Here is an 18,334-nt window from a genome sequence, read left to right on the forward strand (position 1 = left end):
TACAAAACGCATAAAATCAAAACAAAACCAGAAACCCAATTAAAAAAGCTCCCAAAGAGCCAGCATTTTTAGACAGGGTATAGGACGTAGATCAGGCTTCCTCGACCTCGGCCCTCCCGATGTTTTTGGCATACAACTCCCATGATCCCTAGCTAGCAGGACCACTTGTCAGGGATGATGGGAATTGTAGTCTCAAAACATCTGGAGGGTCGAGGAAGCCTGACGTAGATCAAGGCAGGCAAGGTCACCCCGTGAGATTCCTGACGGAGTGGAGGTTCGAACCCTGATCCCCCAGGTCATTGTCTAACACTCTAACCACTACACCCCACTGGCTTCCTAGAGCACTTCTGCTATGGGGCAGCTCTGCCCTGGTCAGACCTCACCTGGAGTACTGTGTCCAGTTCTGGGCACCACAGTTCAAGAAGGACACTGACAAACTGGAACGTGTCCAGAGGAGGGCAACCAAAATGGTCAAAGGCCTGGAAACGATGCCTTATGAGGAACGGCTAAGGGAGCTGGGCATGTTTAGCCTGGAGAAGAGGAGGTTAAGGGGTGATATGATAGCCATGTTCAAATATATAAAAGGATGTCACATAGAGGAGGGAGAAAGGTTGTTTTCTGCTGCTCCAGAGAAGCGGACACGGAGCAATGGATCCAAACTACAAGAAAGAAGATTCCACCTAAACATTAGGAAGAACTTCCTGACAGTAAGAGCTGTTTGACAGTGGAATTTGCTGCCAAGGAGTGTGGTGGAGTCTCCTTCTTTGGAGGTCTTTAAGCAGAGGCTTGACAACCATATGTCAGGAGTGCTCTGATGGTGTTTCCTGCTTGGCAGGGGCTTGGACTCGATGGCCCTTGTGGTCTCTTCCAACTCTATGATTCTATGATTCTATGAATTAAGTAGGTAAATAAATAGGGGGAAAGCAAAATGTCCCCAACCAAAGAAGGATGGCAACTTAAGCTGATGGAATACGCGCAGCTTGCAGACTTAGCACATACAATAAGAGAACAAGAAGAACATATGTTTAGAGAAGATTGGAAATGTTTATTGAATGTATGGGGGGGGGAATTGTGTACACTTGAAAACGTTGCCAGCATTAAGATAAATTCAGCAGTGTAAATTAAGTTTTGACGGCTGCAATAATGGAATACTGAATGGTTTAGTTTATGTAAAATATGCAGGGATTTATGATATGCAAAATGAACCATGGAAAGAGAAGAAGGGAAGTCAGTGATATTTTAAGGATGTTTAAATAAGTATTCTAAATTGTAAAACAGACAATGTAATAAAAATGAGAGAGAGAGGCGTCTAGCCATTCCATGGTGGCGACTGTAACTTAGGTTTAAGATGCCATCGGGTGGTTAACATATATATCTGAGTTTCTGAAGACTGGGAGTCCAGCTACCAACGTCCTTGACCACTGAGCCTGCTGGCCGCTGGACGTCCAAACACCTGCAACCTAACCTTTCAGAAGAGGATTCAGGTGGCGGGGTCAGGCAGCAGCAGTTGTTAAAAACCTTCCCTGTTGTGCTTTCCACGCAAGGCAATAATGCCCTGATATTCTGCACCTTGAGCAACGGAGAGACTGCGGGGAAAAGCGGAGGCTGAGAAGGAGGAGAGGCTTTGCTGCAGTGGACCAAAGTTCGCAATGACCGTTGAAGAAGAGTTTGGATTTGATATCCTGCTTTATCACTACCCGAAGGAGTCTCAAAGCGGCTCACATTCTCCTTTCCCTTCCTCCCCCACAGCAAACACTCTGTGAGGTGAGTGGGGCTGAGAGACTTCAGAGAAGTGTGACTGGCCCAAGGTCACCCAGCAGCTGCATGCGGAGGAGCGGAGACGCGAACCCGGTTCACCAGATTACGAGACTACCACTCTTAACCACTACACCACACTGGCTCTCCAGTGTGAGATGGGGGGAAAGACGCACGGGCAGGGATTGAGCGGAGTTTTCAGCCCAACGCATTCTCCTGCCACATCTCCACCAAAAGCAAACTGAAGAACGCAACCGAAGAAGGGCATGCTGGATCGGGGCAGCGCCCCCCCCCCCCGCAAGTAGTACATGTGAAAAGGATCTAGGGGTCTTGGTGGACCGCAAGCTTAACATGAGCCAACAGTGTGATGCAGCAGCAGCAAAAAAAGGAGGTAACACTATTCTAGGCTGCGTCAACAGAAGTCTGGTGTCCAGATCAAGGGAAGTCATAGTCCCGCTCTATTCTGCCTTGGTCAGACCACACCTGGAATACTGCGTCCAATTCTGGGCGTCACAGTTTATGAAGGATGTTGACAAGCTGCAAGGTGGGCAGAGGAGGGTGACCGAGATGATCAAGGGTCTGGAAACCAAGCCTGATGAGGAATATTTGAAGGCGTTGGGTATGTTTAGCCTGGGAAAGAGGAGACTGAGAGGAGACACGACAGCCATCTTCAAATATCTGAAGGGCTGTCACATGGAAGAGGGATTAAGCTTGTTTTCTCCTGCTCTGGAGGGTTGGGCTCAAAGCAATGGCTTCAAGTTACAAGGAAGGAGATTCCGGCTCAACATTCAGAAAAAAAATTCTGACAGTAAGAGCTGTTCGGCAGTGGAACAGACTCCCACAAGAGGTGATGGACTCTCCTTCCTCGGAGGTTTCTAAGCAGAAGTTGGGTGGCCATCTGCCAGGGATGCTTTAGCCGAGATTCCTGCATTGCAGAGGGTTGGAATGGATGAGCCCTGGGTGTCCCTTCCAACTCTATAGTTCTATGATTGGAGAACAAGAGCAACTCTCAACTCTCGCCTCCTGCGGTTTCTAGCAACTGGGGATTCAGAAGAATTTACTGCCGCTAGGCAGAGAGCACAACTGTGAGGGTTAGCAGCTATTGACAGCCTCCCCCTCCCTCCATGAATATGCCTAATCCTCCTTTTAAAGCCTTTCAAGTTGGCAGCATCCTTTGCAAGCGAGATCCTCGGTTTAGATATCCGCTGCACGAATGAGGACTTTATTGCAGGAAATGTGGAACTACTTTCTGCAGAGCGTTGATCGACTGCGGCCATGCCACATCGTGGAGATGAGAGGCAGGCTTATTAAGTATACAGCGGTACCTCGGGTTAAGAACTTAATTTGTTCCGGAGGTCCGTTCTTAACCTGGAACTGTTCTTAACCTGAAGCACCACTTTAGTACATTTAGTACACTGTAAGTACGTTTCCTCCTGGTCCTGCCTGTGTCCACATTCAAAATACAGCATTCCATAACTGCGCTACGTTGTGGGGGGAAAGACCAGGAACTTCACACACAACCAGCCTAGAGAAAGCCGAAACAGGGGAAGCTGCCGTTCTGGGATGTGTGGGGCTACGGCAGCCTCTGGGTCACACAGAACACCTCATTTGCTGCCTGCGGAGACTGGTGTATTTTCAAAACCTGAATCACTCGCACTACCACTAAGAAGTGAATCTAATTTTAAGCCCTAGTTTGTCCCAATTAGATTTTGTTCACTTCCAGTCAAGCTGTGTTGGGCAGCTAACAGGATAAGGAAAAAAGTTTGGTAATAACTAATCGAAACAGACTTCTTTCCTTGATTTCGTCGAGATTTGCATCTCACTGGCGGGAATACTCTCAGCCTCACCGCAAACTTTCCTAAGGGACACAAACCACTTCACCCTTCCAACTGCCCTCTGAGTCAGGCGAAGAGGAAGCAATGACCGCAGGATTCGAACCCACCAGAAGAGCCTGCTGGATCAGGCCAATGGCCCAACCTGGACTCCTGACCACTGGCCGCTATCCTAGTCCAGCACTTTCAAAGTGCGAAAGGCATTATTAGGCTGGACCTGGTCTTTGCCATGTGTGGAGCAGGCGCAATGAAATCAACAGAACTTCCGTTAGTTCCCAAGTAACCTAAGCCCCATTAGTTACAAAAGGTCTACTCTAAGCACACCAGGGTCTGGATCCAAACTATTAGTAGCCTCTCTCCAACCTGGGTCGCCAGATGCTGTTGGACTACAACTCCCATCACCCCCGACTGGTCCTTGTAGCTGTGAGGGATGGGAGTTGTAGTCCAGCAGGGGCCTGGGTTTGAGAAAGGCTGTGTTAGGTTTTAACAGGGCTCTCTACATTTCGTATCTTGCTTGCAGGACCCGGGAACCCCGGATCAAAACACGTACAACCAGCAAGGCTACCAAATCTCACAAGGCTGATAATATAATAATAATAATAATAATAATAATAATAGGCTGGGGGGAAATCCTCACAAACGGCGCTTCCCAGAAACGGGAGGAATAGCAGGAAGCAAACTTAATTGAGAAATAAATTACAGCAAGGAGGCAGAACCCAATGTTAGGAGACCGGTTTAAAACACACACACACACACACACACACACACACACACACACACACACGCTCCAGATAAAAGACAGGTTGCAGACTCTTGGAAGATGACTGAACAGCCAAATCAAGAGGTTTTTCTTTTCCAGGTCCCCTTAACTTTGTATTAACCCTGCCCCTGTTTCCCAGCTGTATCCGTTGCCAAGATCCCTGAAAATTAAGGCTCTAAAGTCTTGCAAGTCGAGAGAAATCAAGCGGTTGGGGGGGGTTGCATTGTAATTGTGCAAGTCGGGCTCTTGGCGGCTGGATGTCGGAAGGCAGGGAAATACCTGCGGAGCGAAAAACATCTGAGGCTGGCAGCTGCTCCCCTCTCCGGGCTGAAAAACTTTTTCTCAAAGCACAGGGTCTTTGGAGATCCGGTTGTCAAAGCTGCGCAGACCTACCCCTGTGCACTTTTGCCCGCTACAGAAGCCCCCCCCTTCCCGACTGTCTCTCCAAACCTCACCCTGACAACGGGGTTTTTCTCCGTAAAATATCCCGTTCTTGCTTCCTCGAATGCTGCTGTGGCACAGAACAAACACATATACACACAGAGAGAGAGAGAGCCCACCACCAATCTTTCCATAAAAAGTTTTGTGGACTTTGCAACCATCTGATCAATTGCCGCTGTTTGGCAGATTCCCTCCTGCCCCCCCCCCCAACAAGCAAAGCACACTGGAAGGGGGGAGGGAAACACCTGAAATTTAAGACAACACAAAGTTCAAAGCGCCCGCGACTCTGAAATGGCAAGAATCCAAAGTGGGGCTCCCAATGCAAACACAAAAAGGTGTGTATGTTTGTAAAAACGTCAACGCACTTTTTTTTAAAAAAAAGGTTTTTCAGAAAGTTACCTTGAAGAGCGACGCAAACTTGAGCCAGAACTGCATCTGGGACATATTAAGCCGGCATGGAAGGCGAGGCGAGGCGAGATGGTCCCTGGCAAAGTGGAGAAACGGACTTTCTCGGCACCCAAGGGCGACGAGTCTTGCCTCATGACAGCGGGCTTGTCAGGAGAGGAGCATTGGAAGGTTGTTTTTTTTGTTTTTAAATTGTCTAAAGAATTGGCACGGAATTACAGAAAGGGAGCGCACGAAAAAGAAGAAGAGGAGGAGGAGGAGGAGGAAGAAGAGGCTTGTCTGATGAAGGCAGCCTGGCAGAAAAACCCGGTCTCTTCCCTCCACCCCAGCCCACCCCCCCCACTGCGATCGGATTGGTTTAGTCACGAAGAGGAGGGTGCAGTCTTCCTCTAAGTCCAGCCCGGCTGACTTTCAGGAAATGAAGCCTGCCTGGTAAGTCAGTGAAATTACTGGCAATGACAGCAGAATTACTGTATGTCGTGTAATTTAAACCACAGAGCCACTGTAAACAAAAGGATACAGAAAGGGGGTTTGGGTTCGGGGGCCCAAAAGCGAAGCTGGCTTCTCTTCCCGGCGCTCCAAACCCAACCCGGCTCAGGCCCGTGTTAAGTTTTAAGGTTTTAAAAGTTGTGTTTCCCCTCCCCGCCAACAACCACCCCCACCCCCTGGGAAAAGAGCAAACCAAATAAAGGCTAAATTTAGAAGACGGGCCCCTGGGGTGTTGCCTGCAAAGGCTGGCTTAAAAAGGGAACTTTCGAAGCTTCCGTTCCAGACCCAAACAGCTGCTCTCAGGGTGGCATCTTTCTGTTGTTCTTATTAATAATAATAGTAAACAACAACTTTTGCCACAACCTCTGGGAACCTAACAGGAACTGTTCCTTGCTGCTGTTTCTCCCCCCCCCCCCAAAAAAAAGCCATAACGGAGCCTGCAAAAAGCCCCATGCCCAATACGCGCCAGAAAATAGTTCTTTAGAAAGGTTTTTTTAAAAAAGTGTCACGCTACTGGTTCATGCGGCCTGTGGAAGTGGTAATTTTGAACGGACGCGAGCCAGAATGAATCATGAACATGCAAGAAGCAATTTCTGGAAGTATGGTGGGTTGATTGTTTAAAATAAAAAATTACACATGACGAACACCTACGCTTTTGTACTCTTGCAAGAGAAGGGGATGTCACGAGAAGGATCGGGGCAAACTGTTTGCACAGGTCAGAAGCTGCCCTCGGCTTGCAATTAGAAGAGGCACGGGTTTAAGAAGAAAACAAAACAGCAACTGTTAAGCGCCGAATGTTCTGGTTGTTCCCTGTCGCGTGCCAGCTTCCTGGTGCTACACCTGTGGGGCCGAGGGCCTGCTTGGCATGCAGAAGGAGCCAGGGTCCGTCCCTGGTGGCATCTGCAGGTCTAGAAATCCCCCAAGTGTGCTTTTTTGAATTGTGACCACGTGGAGATCTCCCGATGCCAGGTTGTCGACCGAACAATTCCCTGCCTTAAATCCTGGAGAGCCACTGCAAACCGCCATAGGCTAGATGGAGCAACGATTTGACTCTGTATAAGGGCCACCTCTGGTTTTCCCAGTAGTGATGTATGGAAGTGAGAGCTGGACCATCAAGAAGGCTGATGCTGGAGGAGACTCTTGAGAGTCCCATGGACTGCAAGAAAAGCAAACCTCTCCATTCGGAAGGAAATCAGCCCTGAGTGCTCACTGGAAGGACAGATCCTGAAGCTGAGGCTCCAATACTTTGGCCACCTCATAAGAAGAGAAGACTCCCTAGAAAAGACCCTGATGCTGGGAAAGATTGAGGGCACAAGGAGAAGGGGATGACAGAGGATGAGAAGGTGGGACAGTGTTCTGGAAGCTACCAGCATGAGTTTGACCAAACTGCGGGAGGCAGTGGAAGACAGGAGTGCCTGGCGTGCTCTGGTCCAGGGGGTCACGAAGAGGTGGACACGACTAAATGACTAAACAACAACAACAACAAGGGCCACCTCCTGTTTAAATCGGAACTTCAATTTTGACAGAGGACTTTGTCTATTCCTTTTCCTCTTTTTTTTTCTTTCTTTCCTTCTTTATTCTCTTCCTTTTCCTCCTCTTTCCCCCTTTTTTTTTATTCTCTTCCTTTCTTCCACTTCCTTTCCTTCCTTTCTATTTGTCTTTCTTAGATCAGTGTGATTTTTATTGTATCTTACGCGGAAAAACTTTCAATAAAAGTTTGTTGTAAAAAAGAACTTTCGTTACAAATGTTGCGCTGTCGTTTCTAAAGGGGAACACGGCGGCTCAGGGTCGATGCAGGGGCTTTGTTTTAAAAGACTGGCAATCTTTTAAATAAAAAATTAAGAAAACAGGGGGAAATAAACCTTTCCAGGCAAGGCTGGAGAGCTACTGCCAGTTCGGTCTTTCCTTATGGGTTTGTGAATAACCGTTATATTAGGTTAGACTCGTTTCCTCAGGCTTTTCTCCTTGCAAACAGGAGTTGAGCCGGCAACTAAGACTTTAGCTGGCTGAACCTTTATGGAAGCAGAAACTCAGATATATAAATGCCAGGCACCCAACAGCTCCTTAAACCAAGGTTAAAGGTAAAGGTAAAGGGACCCCTGACCATTAGGTCCAGTCGTGACTGACTCTGGGGTTGTGGCGCTCATCTTGCTTTATTGGCCGAGGGAGCCGGCGTACAGCTTCCGGGTCATGTGGCCAGCAAGACTAAGCCGCTTCTGGCGAACCAGAGCAGTGCACGGAAACGGTGTTTACCTTCCCGCCGGAGCGGTACCTATTTATCTACTTGCATTTGACGTGCTTTTGAACTGCTAGGTTGGCAGGAGCTGGGACCGAGCAACGGGAGCTCACCCCGTCGCAGGGATTCAAACCGCCGACCTTCTGATCGGCAAGTCCTAGGCTCTGTGGTTTAACCCACAGCGCCACCCGCGTTTGTTTATAGCCTCGCTTAAATACTTTAGGGCCTCTGTGCCATAGAAGGCAATGGTGGGAGGGGGACTCGCCTAAACCCCATTCTAAACTCGCCCCAGGTGTACAGCTGCCGACAAGCCTCCCTCCGGCAAGCTAAGAAGCAGCTATCAATAGATGAAAAGCGTCTCTCGTGTTCTGGTATTTCGATTTAGGGCGCGACACCGTGTCGTACGGAATCTGGCTTCATTCCACCTCCTTTTGGTCCAGGAACTGACAGACGAGACGTGGGCGGATTTGATGGGGCGCATCCAATTACCTGGTAGTGATTGAAAGCCTGGTTTATTTTTAAGTTACTGCGCTTGGCTCCCTTCCAAGGAAAACAAGTGCCTTGCAGGTAAGGCTTGTCTTCGGGCGCCCCAAGGTGCAGTCGGGTCAGCTGATTACGTCTGCAACCAGGGTGGGTGGGTGGGTGGGTCACCTTTCTCACCCACCCTCTTCACCTACATAGATGACACTGGCCGCATCCCAAGGGAATGGGGAACAGCCACAATAGTCCCAATCTATAAAAAGGGCAACAGAGGAGATCCAGCGAATTATAGGCCGATTAGCTTATTAAGTGTGATTCGTAAACTCTACTCAAAGCACCTCCTTAATAAGTTTACAGAATGGCTAGAGAATGAAGATATTCTGGCAATAGAACGAGCGGGCTTCAGACCCGGAAGGTCCACGACAGATCACTGCCTAACGCTACAACATCTCATCGACAAATACAAATCAGGAGGGCAGGCCTCACTATACGCTGCCATCGTCGACCTAAAAGCAGCATTTGATACAGTCTCCAGAACCAGACTCTGGGACAGACTATAGGTTACCAATATAGATAGAAGGCTACTGCTCTTAATTCAGGCACTGCATGCAAACACGGGTGGGTGGGGGCGATAAAATAAAAATACATTTTCACCTCCTAGGCTATTAAACCGTGGATGACATGGGGTCTCAGCATCTCCTGTACCTGATGTAGGGACTTGCCTTATACAGGGTCTAGGGGTCTTAGTGGACCACAAGCTGAACATGAGCCCACCGTGTGATGCAGCAGCAAAAAAAAGCGAATGTTATTCTAGGATGCATCAACAGAAGTCTAGTGTCCAGATCAAGGGAAGGAATAGTCCCTTCTGGACACCACAGTTCTGGGCACCACAATTTAAGAAGGCTGTTGACAAGCTAGAAGGTTTGTTTGCAGAGGAAGGCAACCAAGACGATCAATGGTCTGGAAACCAAGAACGGTTTGTGCTCGCTATGTTTAGCCTGGAAAAGATGAGACTTAGAGGAGATAGGATTGTTGTTGTTGTTTAGTCATTTAGTCGTGTCCGACTCTTCGTGACTCCCTGGACCAGAGCACGCCAGGCCCTCCTGTCTTCCACTGCCTCCCGCAGTTTGGTCAGACTCATGTTTGTAGCTTCAAGAACACTGTCCAACCACTGTCCTCCGTCACCCCCTTCTTCTTGTGCCCTCCATCTTTCCCAGCATCAGGGTCTTTTCCGGGGAGTCTTCTCTTCTCATGAGGTAGCCAAAGTCTTGGAGCCTCAGCTTCACGATCTGTCCTTCCAGTGAGCACTCAGGGCTGATTTCCTTAAGAATCGATACGTCTGATCCCCTTGAGAGCCAGTGTGGTGCAGTGGTTAAGAGCGGTAGTCTCGTAATCTGGGGAACCGGGTTCGCGTCTCCGCTCCTCCACATGCAGCTGCTGGGTGACCTTGGGCTAGTCACACTTCTATGAAGTTTCTCAGCCCCACTTACCTCACAGAGTGTTTGTTGTGGGGGAGGAAGGGAAAGGAGACTGTTAGCCGCTTTGAGACTCCTGAAGGGGAGTGAAAGGCGGGATATCAAATCCAAACTCTTCTTCTTCTTCTTCTTCTTCTTCATGGATCACTGCCTTGCTTGTATAACTCAGAGAAGCTATGAACTATGCCATGCAGGGCCACCCAAGATGGACAGGTCATAGTGGAGAGTTTTGACTAAACCTGATCCACCTGGAGCAGGAACTGGCAAGCCACTCCAGTATCCCTGCCAAGAAAACTCCATGGACAAAGACAACAGGAGATAGGATAGCCATCTTCAAATATCTCAAGGGCTGCCACGTGGAAGAGGGTGCAAGCTTGTTTTCTCCTGCTCTGGAGCGCAGGACTTTGACCAGGAAGCTTCAAGCGACAAGAAAGGGAGATTCCGACTCAACATCAGGAAGAGCTTTCTGACAGTCTTGTCGTCTGGGCAGCCCAGGACCTCCAGCCACACGGCCCAGGCTGGCGCCCCAAGGGAGGTCACGTCGGTGCTGCTGACGCAGCGCTTTTATTTCACCCTCGGAGGTGCACTCCATTGTCTCTCGAGTCAGACTGACGCTGACAGCAACAACAACAGGCTTCAATTCTTCTTAATTACATTTGCAAGGTTTTATAACAAACGTAGGGATGCAGGTGGCGCTGTGGGTTAAACCACTGAGCCTAGGGCTTGCCGATCAGAAGGTCAGCGGTTCGAATCCCTGCAATGACGGGGTGAGCTCCCGTTGCTCGGTCCCTGCTCCTGCCAACCTAGCAGTTTGAAAGCACGTCAAAGTGCAAGTAGATAAATAGGTACCGCTCCAGCGGGAAGGTAAACGGCGTTTCCGTGCGTTGCTCTGGTTCGCCAGAAGCGGCTTAGTCCTGCTGGCCACATGACCCGGAAGCTGTACGCCGGCTCCCTCGGCCAGTAAAGCGAGATGAGCGCCGCAACCCCAGACTGGACCTAACGGTCAGGGGTCCCTTTACCTTTACCTAATGGATGGTATGCCAGCCTCCCTGGGAGCCTGTTTGCCCGCAGAGGGTGGTACAAAGGCTCTAAATATAATCAGTAATAATCATCATTATAATATATTACCGTCCGGAGACCTGCGGGTATAGGACACTATACAAATTTAATAAATATCAGCAACATCAACAACAGAGCAAATCCAGAATACAGGTAAATTACAATGAAATCAGTATCACAATACAGAGCTATTATCAAGACAAGAAAGAGGGAAACGGAATAGAGGAAACCACTGACCTTAAGAAAGGAACAAAAGTAATACCATCAGCCAATATCAGTCATCCCTAAATCACCACGAGTTTCAGGTGGAATAACGTTGCTTTCCTTCGTTAGAAGGGAATCCGATAAAGGAAGGCTGCTTTTCTCCAAATTCCCCTGACAAATTTCAGCTTCTCCTAACGCTTCAACTTTTAGGCCTCCAGGAAAGAGGTGGACCGGATTTTTCGACATCAATAAACTCAAAAGCAATGCCTTGCAATACTTTGCTCGTGTTGATATAATGATGATGATGATAATAATAATAATGATAATAATAATAATAATTTATTTATTTATACCCACCCATCTGGCTGGGCTTCCCCAGCCACTCTGGAGGCTCCCAACAAAATATTAAAATACAGTAATGCATCAAACATTAATAGCTTCCCATCTGGTGGGAGGGAGTTCCACAGGGCGGGTGCCACTACCTAGAAGGCCCTCTGCCTGGTTGCCTGTAACTTGGCTTCTCGCAGTGAGGGAACTGCCAGAACGCCCTTGGCTCTGGACTTCAGTATCTGGGCAGAACAATGTGGGTGGAGACGCTCCTTCAGGTATACTGAACCAAGGCCATTTAGGGGTTTAAAGGTCAGCAACAACACTTTGAATTGTGCCCAGAAACGTACTGGGAGCGAGTGTAGGTCTTTCAAGACCAGTGTTATGTGGTCTCAGCGGCCGCTCCCAGTCACCAGTCTAACTGCCGATATAGCAGCATTTGGCAGCAGGACTGACTTCTTCGAATGAAAATACGTCATTGCTTTCTTTTGCTTTCACGCTAATTATTTATTGTGCATTTATCCTCTATTTTGGTCCTGCAAATCCCCCTGAGATCTTCGAACGAAGGGCAGTATATGAATAAAATAATAATAATAATAATAATAATAATAATAATAATAATAATAATAATATAAAGAAATGAGAGAAAGAAAGATTTTGGGTAAAGCCCATCTCTGAAAGGGATTTTTACCAGTTTCAAAACACACACAAAACACAAAACAACCTAAGTGCATCATAAGGCCCTGCTGAATCAGGCCCAAGGCCCAACACACACTCAATCACCTCCAAACTTGCCGCTGTCAAATCACACAGCAGGTGGTCGTTGCACATCTGCCTTCGCCATAAACCCTTTCCCTGAACTTGTCCAGAACAAAAGCAAGAAAGCAGAGGTTGTTCTTTTCCCTGGGAGGTGCAGGAGAGAAGAAACCCACGCACCGCGAACGCTGACCTAATCCCAACGGAGAAAACAGACCTGACGCTCAAAGGAGCAGGTGGGGGCCGGGGCTTACCTGAGGAAAGTCGCCGTTCTTCAAGAAATCGGCGACGCCTGGAGTTGCATAGTTGGCGTCAGAGAAGGGCTGCCCGCCGGAGTAGAAATCAAAATATTGCCTGGAAGGGAAAGAGGAGGGAACAGTAAATTTGCAGAAGGGCATGATAAGAACTGCCTCACTGGGTGAGGCTCATCTAACCGATAGCTGTCAAGTGTCCCTTATTTGAAGGGACAGTCCCTTATTCCAGCGCCATGTCCCGCTGCTGTCCCGTATTGATAGATGTCCCTTAAATATCCCTTAAATGATGTCCCTTAAATTTCAAAGGAAGCAGCTCCTCTCCCTCCCTCCCTGCCGGCCAGGGAGGAGGGAGGTTCCAACTGTGTTGCTTGGCTGTGTTGCTCACCCAATAAGAAGTCTAGGAACGACTGGGGGGTAGAGCTTGCATGCCTTGTGTGTGGCTAGTTAATGCAAGCTGAGGGGGTTTTTGAATGCTGGACGCCATTTTCTTGCACGTGATGCTGCAAACTTTGCAGTGCAAAGCCAGGCCGGGGAGCCATCTTAAGTTGAGGCTGCATAGGCCTTGTGGTGCATGTGATTCAGATTCTATTCAGTTGAACCTCTGGTTACAAAGTTGGTTGGACAGTGTTCTCGAAGCTACCAGCATGAGTTTGACCAGACTGCAGGGGGACAGGAAGACTGGAGTGCCTGGAACAGGTGAGGCTGCAGGTCCCTTATTTTGGCTGCTGGTCCCTTATTTTCAAGGCTGCTGGTCCCTTATTTTCAAATCTGTAAGTTGACAGCTATGCTAACCCGGTACCGTTTCCCCTGAAACCGACCAGCTAGATGGCTCTTTGATTGGTTCATTACTGGCATATTTTGCCTACAAAGGGGCATCAGGCACGGCGCTTCTCTCTGCTCCTCGACTCTTTCAATTTTCACAACAGCCCTGTGAGGTAGGGCTGAGCTGAGAGAAGAGCAGCTCCCCCACCCCCCGCAGGCCACCCGCTGAATTTCCTGGCTGAGCGGGGATTTGAGCCCAAGTCTGCCGAGTGCTAGGGACGCGGGTGGCGCTGGGGGTTATACCACAGAGCCTAGGACTTGCCGATCAGAAGGTCGGCGGTTCGAATCCCCGCAATGACGGGGTGCGCTCCCGTTGCTCGGTCCCTGCTCCTGCCAACCTAGCAGTTCGAAAGCACGTCAAAGTGCAAGTAGATAAATAGGTACCACTCTGGCGGGAAGGCAAACGGCGTTTCCGTGCGCTGCTCTGGTTCGCCAGAAGCGGCTTAGTCATGCTGGCCACATGACCCGGAAGCTGTACGCCAGCTCCCTTGGCCAATAAAGCGAGATGAGCGCCGCAACCCCAGAGTCAGCCACGACTGGACCTAATGGTCAGGAGTCCCTTTACCTTTACTGCCGAGTGCTAGCTGGATGCCCAAACCCAGCGGCTGCTAAAGGAGGCGATGGGGCAGCGGGGAGGGGGGGGCCTTTTGGCGTAAATGGCTACCCGATTTTGACAAGCTGGTACCACTGGAGCAAACCGATCGATTCTGTTGATCAGTTAAATGAGCTTTGATTGCACATTGAATAAACGTGCGGTTAATTGTTACAGCTTGGGATTTTATTGCGCTATTGGCTTCCATAGTGGGTCGTCATGCAAACTGCTATTCTGAATACTGCTTCTTTGTAAACTAGGGGGGGGAGCGAGGGTGTTTATGAATATATGATAAAAAAGAAATAAAATAAAACCTAGATATAGCAACAGTGTTTTGTGTTGTGTAGGCTCCTAGGATGGAAGCCTGCTCCCTAAAATATCACTGGTTTGCTCATTTCTATATATAGGATGCTACATTCTGCTATTTCTAATTATTAGCAGTTTGCATCATATATTTACACCTCTTATTATTTCATGTTATAGCAAGTTTCTAGAGACTAGATTATGAGTCTTTGTAAATTGTGTTTCCAAATGAACTTTTCTTATTGCCAAATGCCAATTTGTTTGCATTATTAAGTTTGTTACAAATAAAAAATCATTTTAAGTTAGAGCTGAATAATTTTTTCACTATCAATATACTTCTTCTTAATTGTACTAAACTATTAATAAACTTCTTCTTAATTGTATTTCAGTTCAACAACTACTTTGATAAAATACATACAGTGGTACCTCGGCTTAAGTACTTAATTCGTTCCGGAGGTCCGTTCTTAACCTAAAACTGTTCTTAACCTGAAGGACCACTTTAGCTAATGGGGCCTCCTGCTGCCGTCGCGCCACCAGAGCACGATTTCTGTTCTCATCCTGAAGCAAAGTTCTTAACCCGAGGTACTATTTCTGGGTTAGCGGAGTCTGTAACCTGAAGCGTATGTAACCTGAAGCATATGTAACCCGAGGCACCACTGTATTTTGTGATGTGCAATGGCTTGAGATACCTATTAGGTCCATAAATGACCATATAGCATATATTCAACACACAAAAAACCAGCGGCAACAATTTGTTGTTGGCAAAGGACAGCTGGACATAGAAAGGGCCCCATTACCTTCAGTAGCTTAGGGCTTCCTCAAACCTAAATCCAGCCCTGTGCAGGTGGCTGCAAAAACCAGCTCTCTGACCTCTGGAAACAGCAGATCATGATTAAGCCACAGCAGCCTCCCGTCTCTGCTGCCCTTGCTGCTCTGCGTACATCATCGGTTTCGGTTTTACTAGTGCAAAGTCCTCATTGCCACCCCGAGGGAAGAACTGTCCTCCCCAACCTCTTTCTCTCCCCTGCTCTGTTGCTTCACCATCCTTCCAGTAAGAAGCAGTTGCAGATCTGAAAGGCGACTGGCTCAGCTGAAGCCGGAGAGATAGAGAAATTATTATTTTAAGTTCTCAAGAACTGGCAGAGAACACCCCTATGGGGATCCCCGACCGATTGACAGCTGCTTGGCCGGCACACTGTCTGGCAGCCCCCAGCTTCCACCCGCTGACGACACCTCCAGATTAGGAGAAAAGGGAGGCCGATACAGGAAAGCCCCGTCCCTTCCGAAGACACGCTGCCAGCCAGAGCGGGCGGCGCTAGCCAAGGCGGGAGGCTAATCTGGCAGGCTTGCGGTGCTCGGAAGGATCGTATAGAACTGTACAGCTGGGAAAGGGACTGTGAGGTTTGAACTACTCCAACCCCTTGCAACAAAACGGTCTTTTGCCCGGACGTGGGACTCGAACCCACAACCTGGAGACTTAAAGAGTCTCGCGCTCCGCCAGCTGAGCTATTTCAGCTTCAAGAATGTAAGGGGAGCCGTGCCGGATCAGGCCAATGGCCCATCTAGTCCGGAATCCTGGGTGTTCATCAGTATGCAGATGACACCCAGCTCTACCTCTCCTTTAAATCAGAACCAGTGAAGGCGGTGAAGGTCCTGTGTGAGTGCCTGGAGGTGGCTGGAGGATGGATGGCGGCTAACAGATTAAGGTTGAATCCTGACAAGACAGAAGTAGTGGCGCCCACCCTGTGGAACACCCTCCCTTCAGATGTGAAGGAAATAAGCAACTATCCTATCTTTAAAAGACATCTGAAGGCAGCCCTGTTCAGGGAAGTTTTTAAAATTTAACGGTTACTGTTTTTAACACTTGATTGGGAGCCACCCAGAGTGGCTGGGGAAACTCAGCCAGATGGGCGGGGTATAAATAATATATTATTATTGTTGTTATTTTCTCATGGTGACCACCCAGAATTCAGGAATCGGGCCCTCTCCCCTCCTGAAGTTTTCAGCAACTGGTACTAGGCGCTGCATGAAAAAAGGGCTTTCTTTAATCTGCCCTGTTTATTTCGTCCGGATATGGTTGTTTCTGAAAATTCAACAAACACCCTTTTTCTAGTTTTTAAGAAACGGGGCGGGGGGGGAGAGTCCACCCACGTGCGGATTCGAGCAAAGCTGGGTGAGAACGGCCGCAGGGAGAGAAGAAGGGGAGGGCTGCAATCGATCACGTCTACAATCTGCGATTCAATATGCAGCGGCGGGGGGGGGGGGAGAGAGAAGAACTTCTGTTAACACCTCCCAGGAGGCTTCAGAAAGTAGAATTTACAGGAATACTCTCGAAAGGAGAAAGAAAGAAAAAGCACAACGATTTCCAAGCAGGGGCGTAATCTGCAGTGGAACTGGCTGCGCAACCGCGCACCGGGAGGCTTGCTGTCAAAAAAGGGGTGCCAGCTTGGGCACCTCTTCTTCTTCTTCTTCCCCCCTCCTCACCCGGGTGCCCTGGCATCGCTGCCCCAGACAAGGGGGGCTCTTTCCAAAACACTGCAGTCAACTGAAGCCCAAGCCGTTGTCCCACCACCCGGGTTTTGGGGCTGAGTGATGCCCTGGTGCATAGCTTGTCAAAGGTATGGGCTGCGAACCTAGGTGCTTGGGCAATTTGCAGCAAATCAGGAAAAGATTCTGGGTGGATCCCCAATACTTTTAACTACACATTGAGGGGGGGGGGTCTTGCAATGGCTGGCCTTGTGCGGCTAACCGTTCCTCTTTCGACTTCCTCGCTGCTCATTTTTGTTGTTGTTTTTTTAATAATCCCCCCAAAAAGCTTGTTCTGTTTTGTGCCAGTGACAATAGTTTTTATGCTAAAGAGAAAAGGAGAAATAAAGGTTGTTGCTGTTGTTTGTCCCTAAAAATAAGACTACAGTCGTACTCTGGATCCCAAACGCCTTGGGACTCGGATGTTTGGCTCCCGAACGCTGCAGACCTGGAAGTGAGTGTTCCGGTTTGCAAGCGTTCTTTGGAACCCGAATGTCGGAGGCGACTTCCGCTGCTTCCGATTGGCTGCAGCACCTTGGTTTCCAAACGTTTTGAAAGTTGAACAGACTTCCGGAACACATTCTGTTCAACTTCTGAGGTAAAATAAAGGGGCCCCTGACCATTAGGTCCAGTCATGGCCGACTCTGGGGTTGCGGCGCTCATCTCGCTTTACTGGCCGAGGGAGCCGGCGTACAGCTTCCGGGTCATGTGGCCAGCAGGACTAAGCCGCTTCTGGCGAACCAGAGCAGTGCACGGAAACGCCGTTTACCTTCCCGCCGGAGCGGTACCTATTTATCTACTTGCACTTTGACTGCTTTTGAACTGCTAGGTTGGCAGAAGCAGGGACCGAGCAACGGGAGCTCACCCCGTCATGGGGATTTGAACCGTCGACCTTCTGATTAAAAGGTTAAAAGTTGACCAGGTCTTTGTTTCAGCTCTGCTGGCCGGATTTTGATATGAATGCCACACCCAGCATCTGAAGGGCTATCTCAGGGAAGGTGGAGCAAGTTTGTTTTCTGACGCTCCAGAGGGTGAGTGCCGAACCGACGGGTTAAAATGTCAAGGAAGACGTCCCAACTCAGTATGAGGAAGATCTTTCTGAGGGAGAGAGCTGTAGGGCAGTGGAAACAGCTCCTTTGGAAAGTGGCGAGCTCGTTGGGCGTTTTAAAGAAGACCATCATTATGCCACAGATTCTTTAGCTGCGGTTCCTGCATTGCACGGGGCTGGACTAGATGGTTTTGGGGGCTCCGTTCCGACTCAACAATTCCCTGCTTCTATGTTTTTGAGAGTTGGGAGTTCCAGGCACCGGCACAGTATGTATGTATGTATTCATACATACAGTGGTACCTCAGGTTAACTACTTAATTTGTTCCGGAGGTCCGTACTTAACCTGAAACTGTTCTTAACCTGAGGTACCACTTTAGCTAATGGGGCCTCCTACTGCCGCCGCGCCGCCGGAGCACGATTTCTGATCTCATCCTAAAGCAAAGTTCTTAACCTGAAGCACTATTTTTGGGTTAGCGGAGTCTGTAACCTGAAGCATCTGTAACCTGAAGCGTATGTAACCCGAGGTACCACTATACATACATACATACATACATGCCCTGCCCATCCGGC

At 48.8% G+C, this 18,334-nt stretch overlaps 1 protein-coding gene across 3 annotated transcripts in view; it reads right to left on the minus strand.

Moving 5' to 3' along the window:
- Positions 1 to 18,334, minus strand: part of SBNO2 (strawberry notch homolog 2) — a 102,331-nt gene that overhangs the window by 54,624 nt on the left and 29,373 nt on the right. For 2 of the 3 annotated variants that reach the window (XM_083594366.1, XM_083594367.1), the window contains one exon: positions 12,474 to 12,573. In XM_083594366.1, the coding sequence (XP_083450492.1) occupies positions 12,474 to 12,573 (100 nt within the window). Of the gene's footprint in view, positions 1 to 5,187; positions 5,555 to 12,473; positions 12,574 to 18,334 lie in introns of those variants that run through there. The other variant, XM_083594368.1, reaches the window with a different exon arrangement.

This window comes from Podarcis filfolensis (assembly GCF_964270895.1).
Source record: "Podarcis filfolensis genome assembly, chromosome: 18".
NCBI lineage: Eukaryota > Metazoa > Chordata > Lepidosauria > Squamata > Lacertidae > Podarcis > Podarcis filfolensis.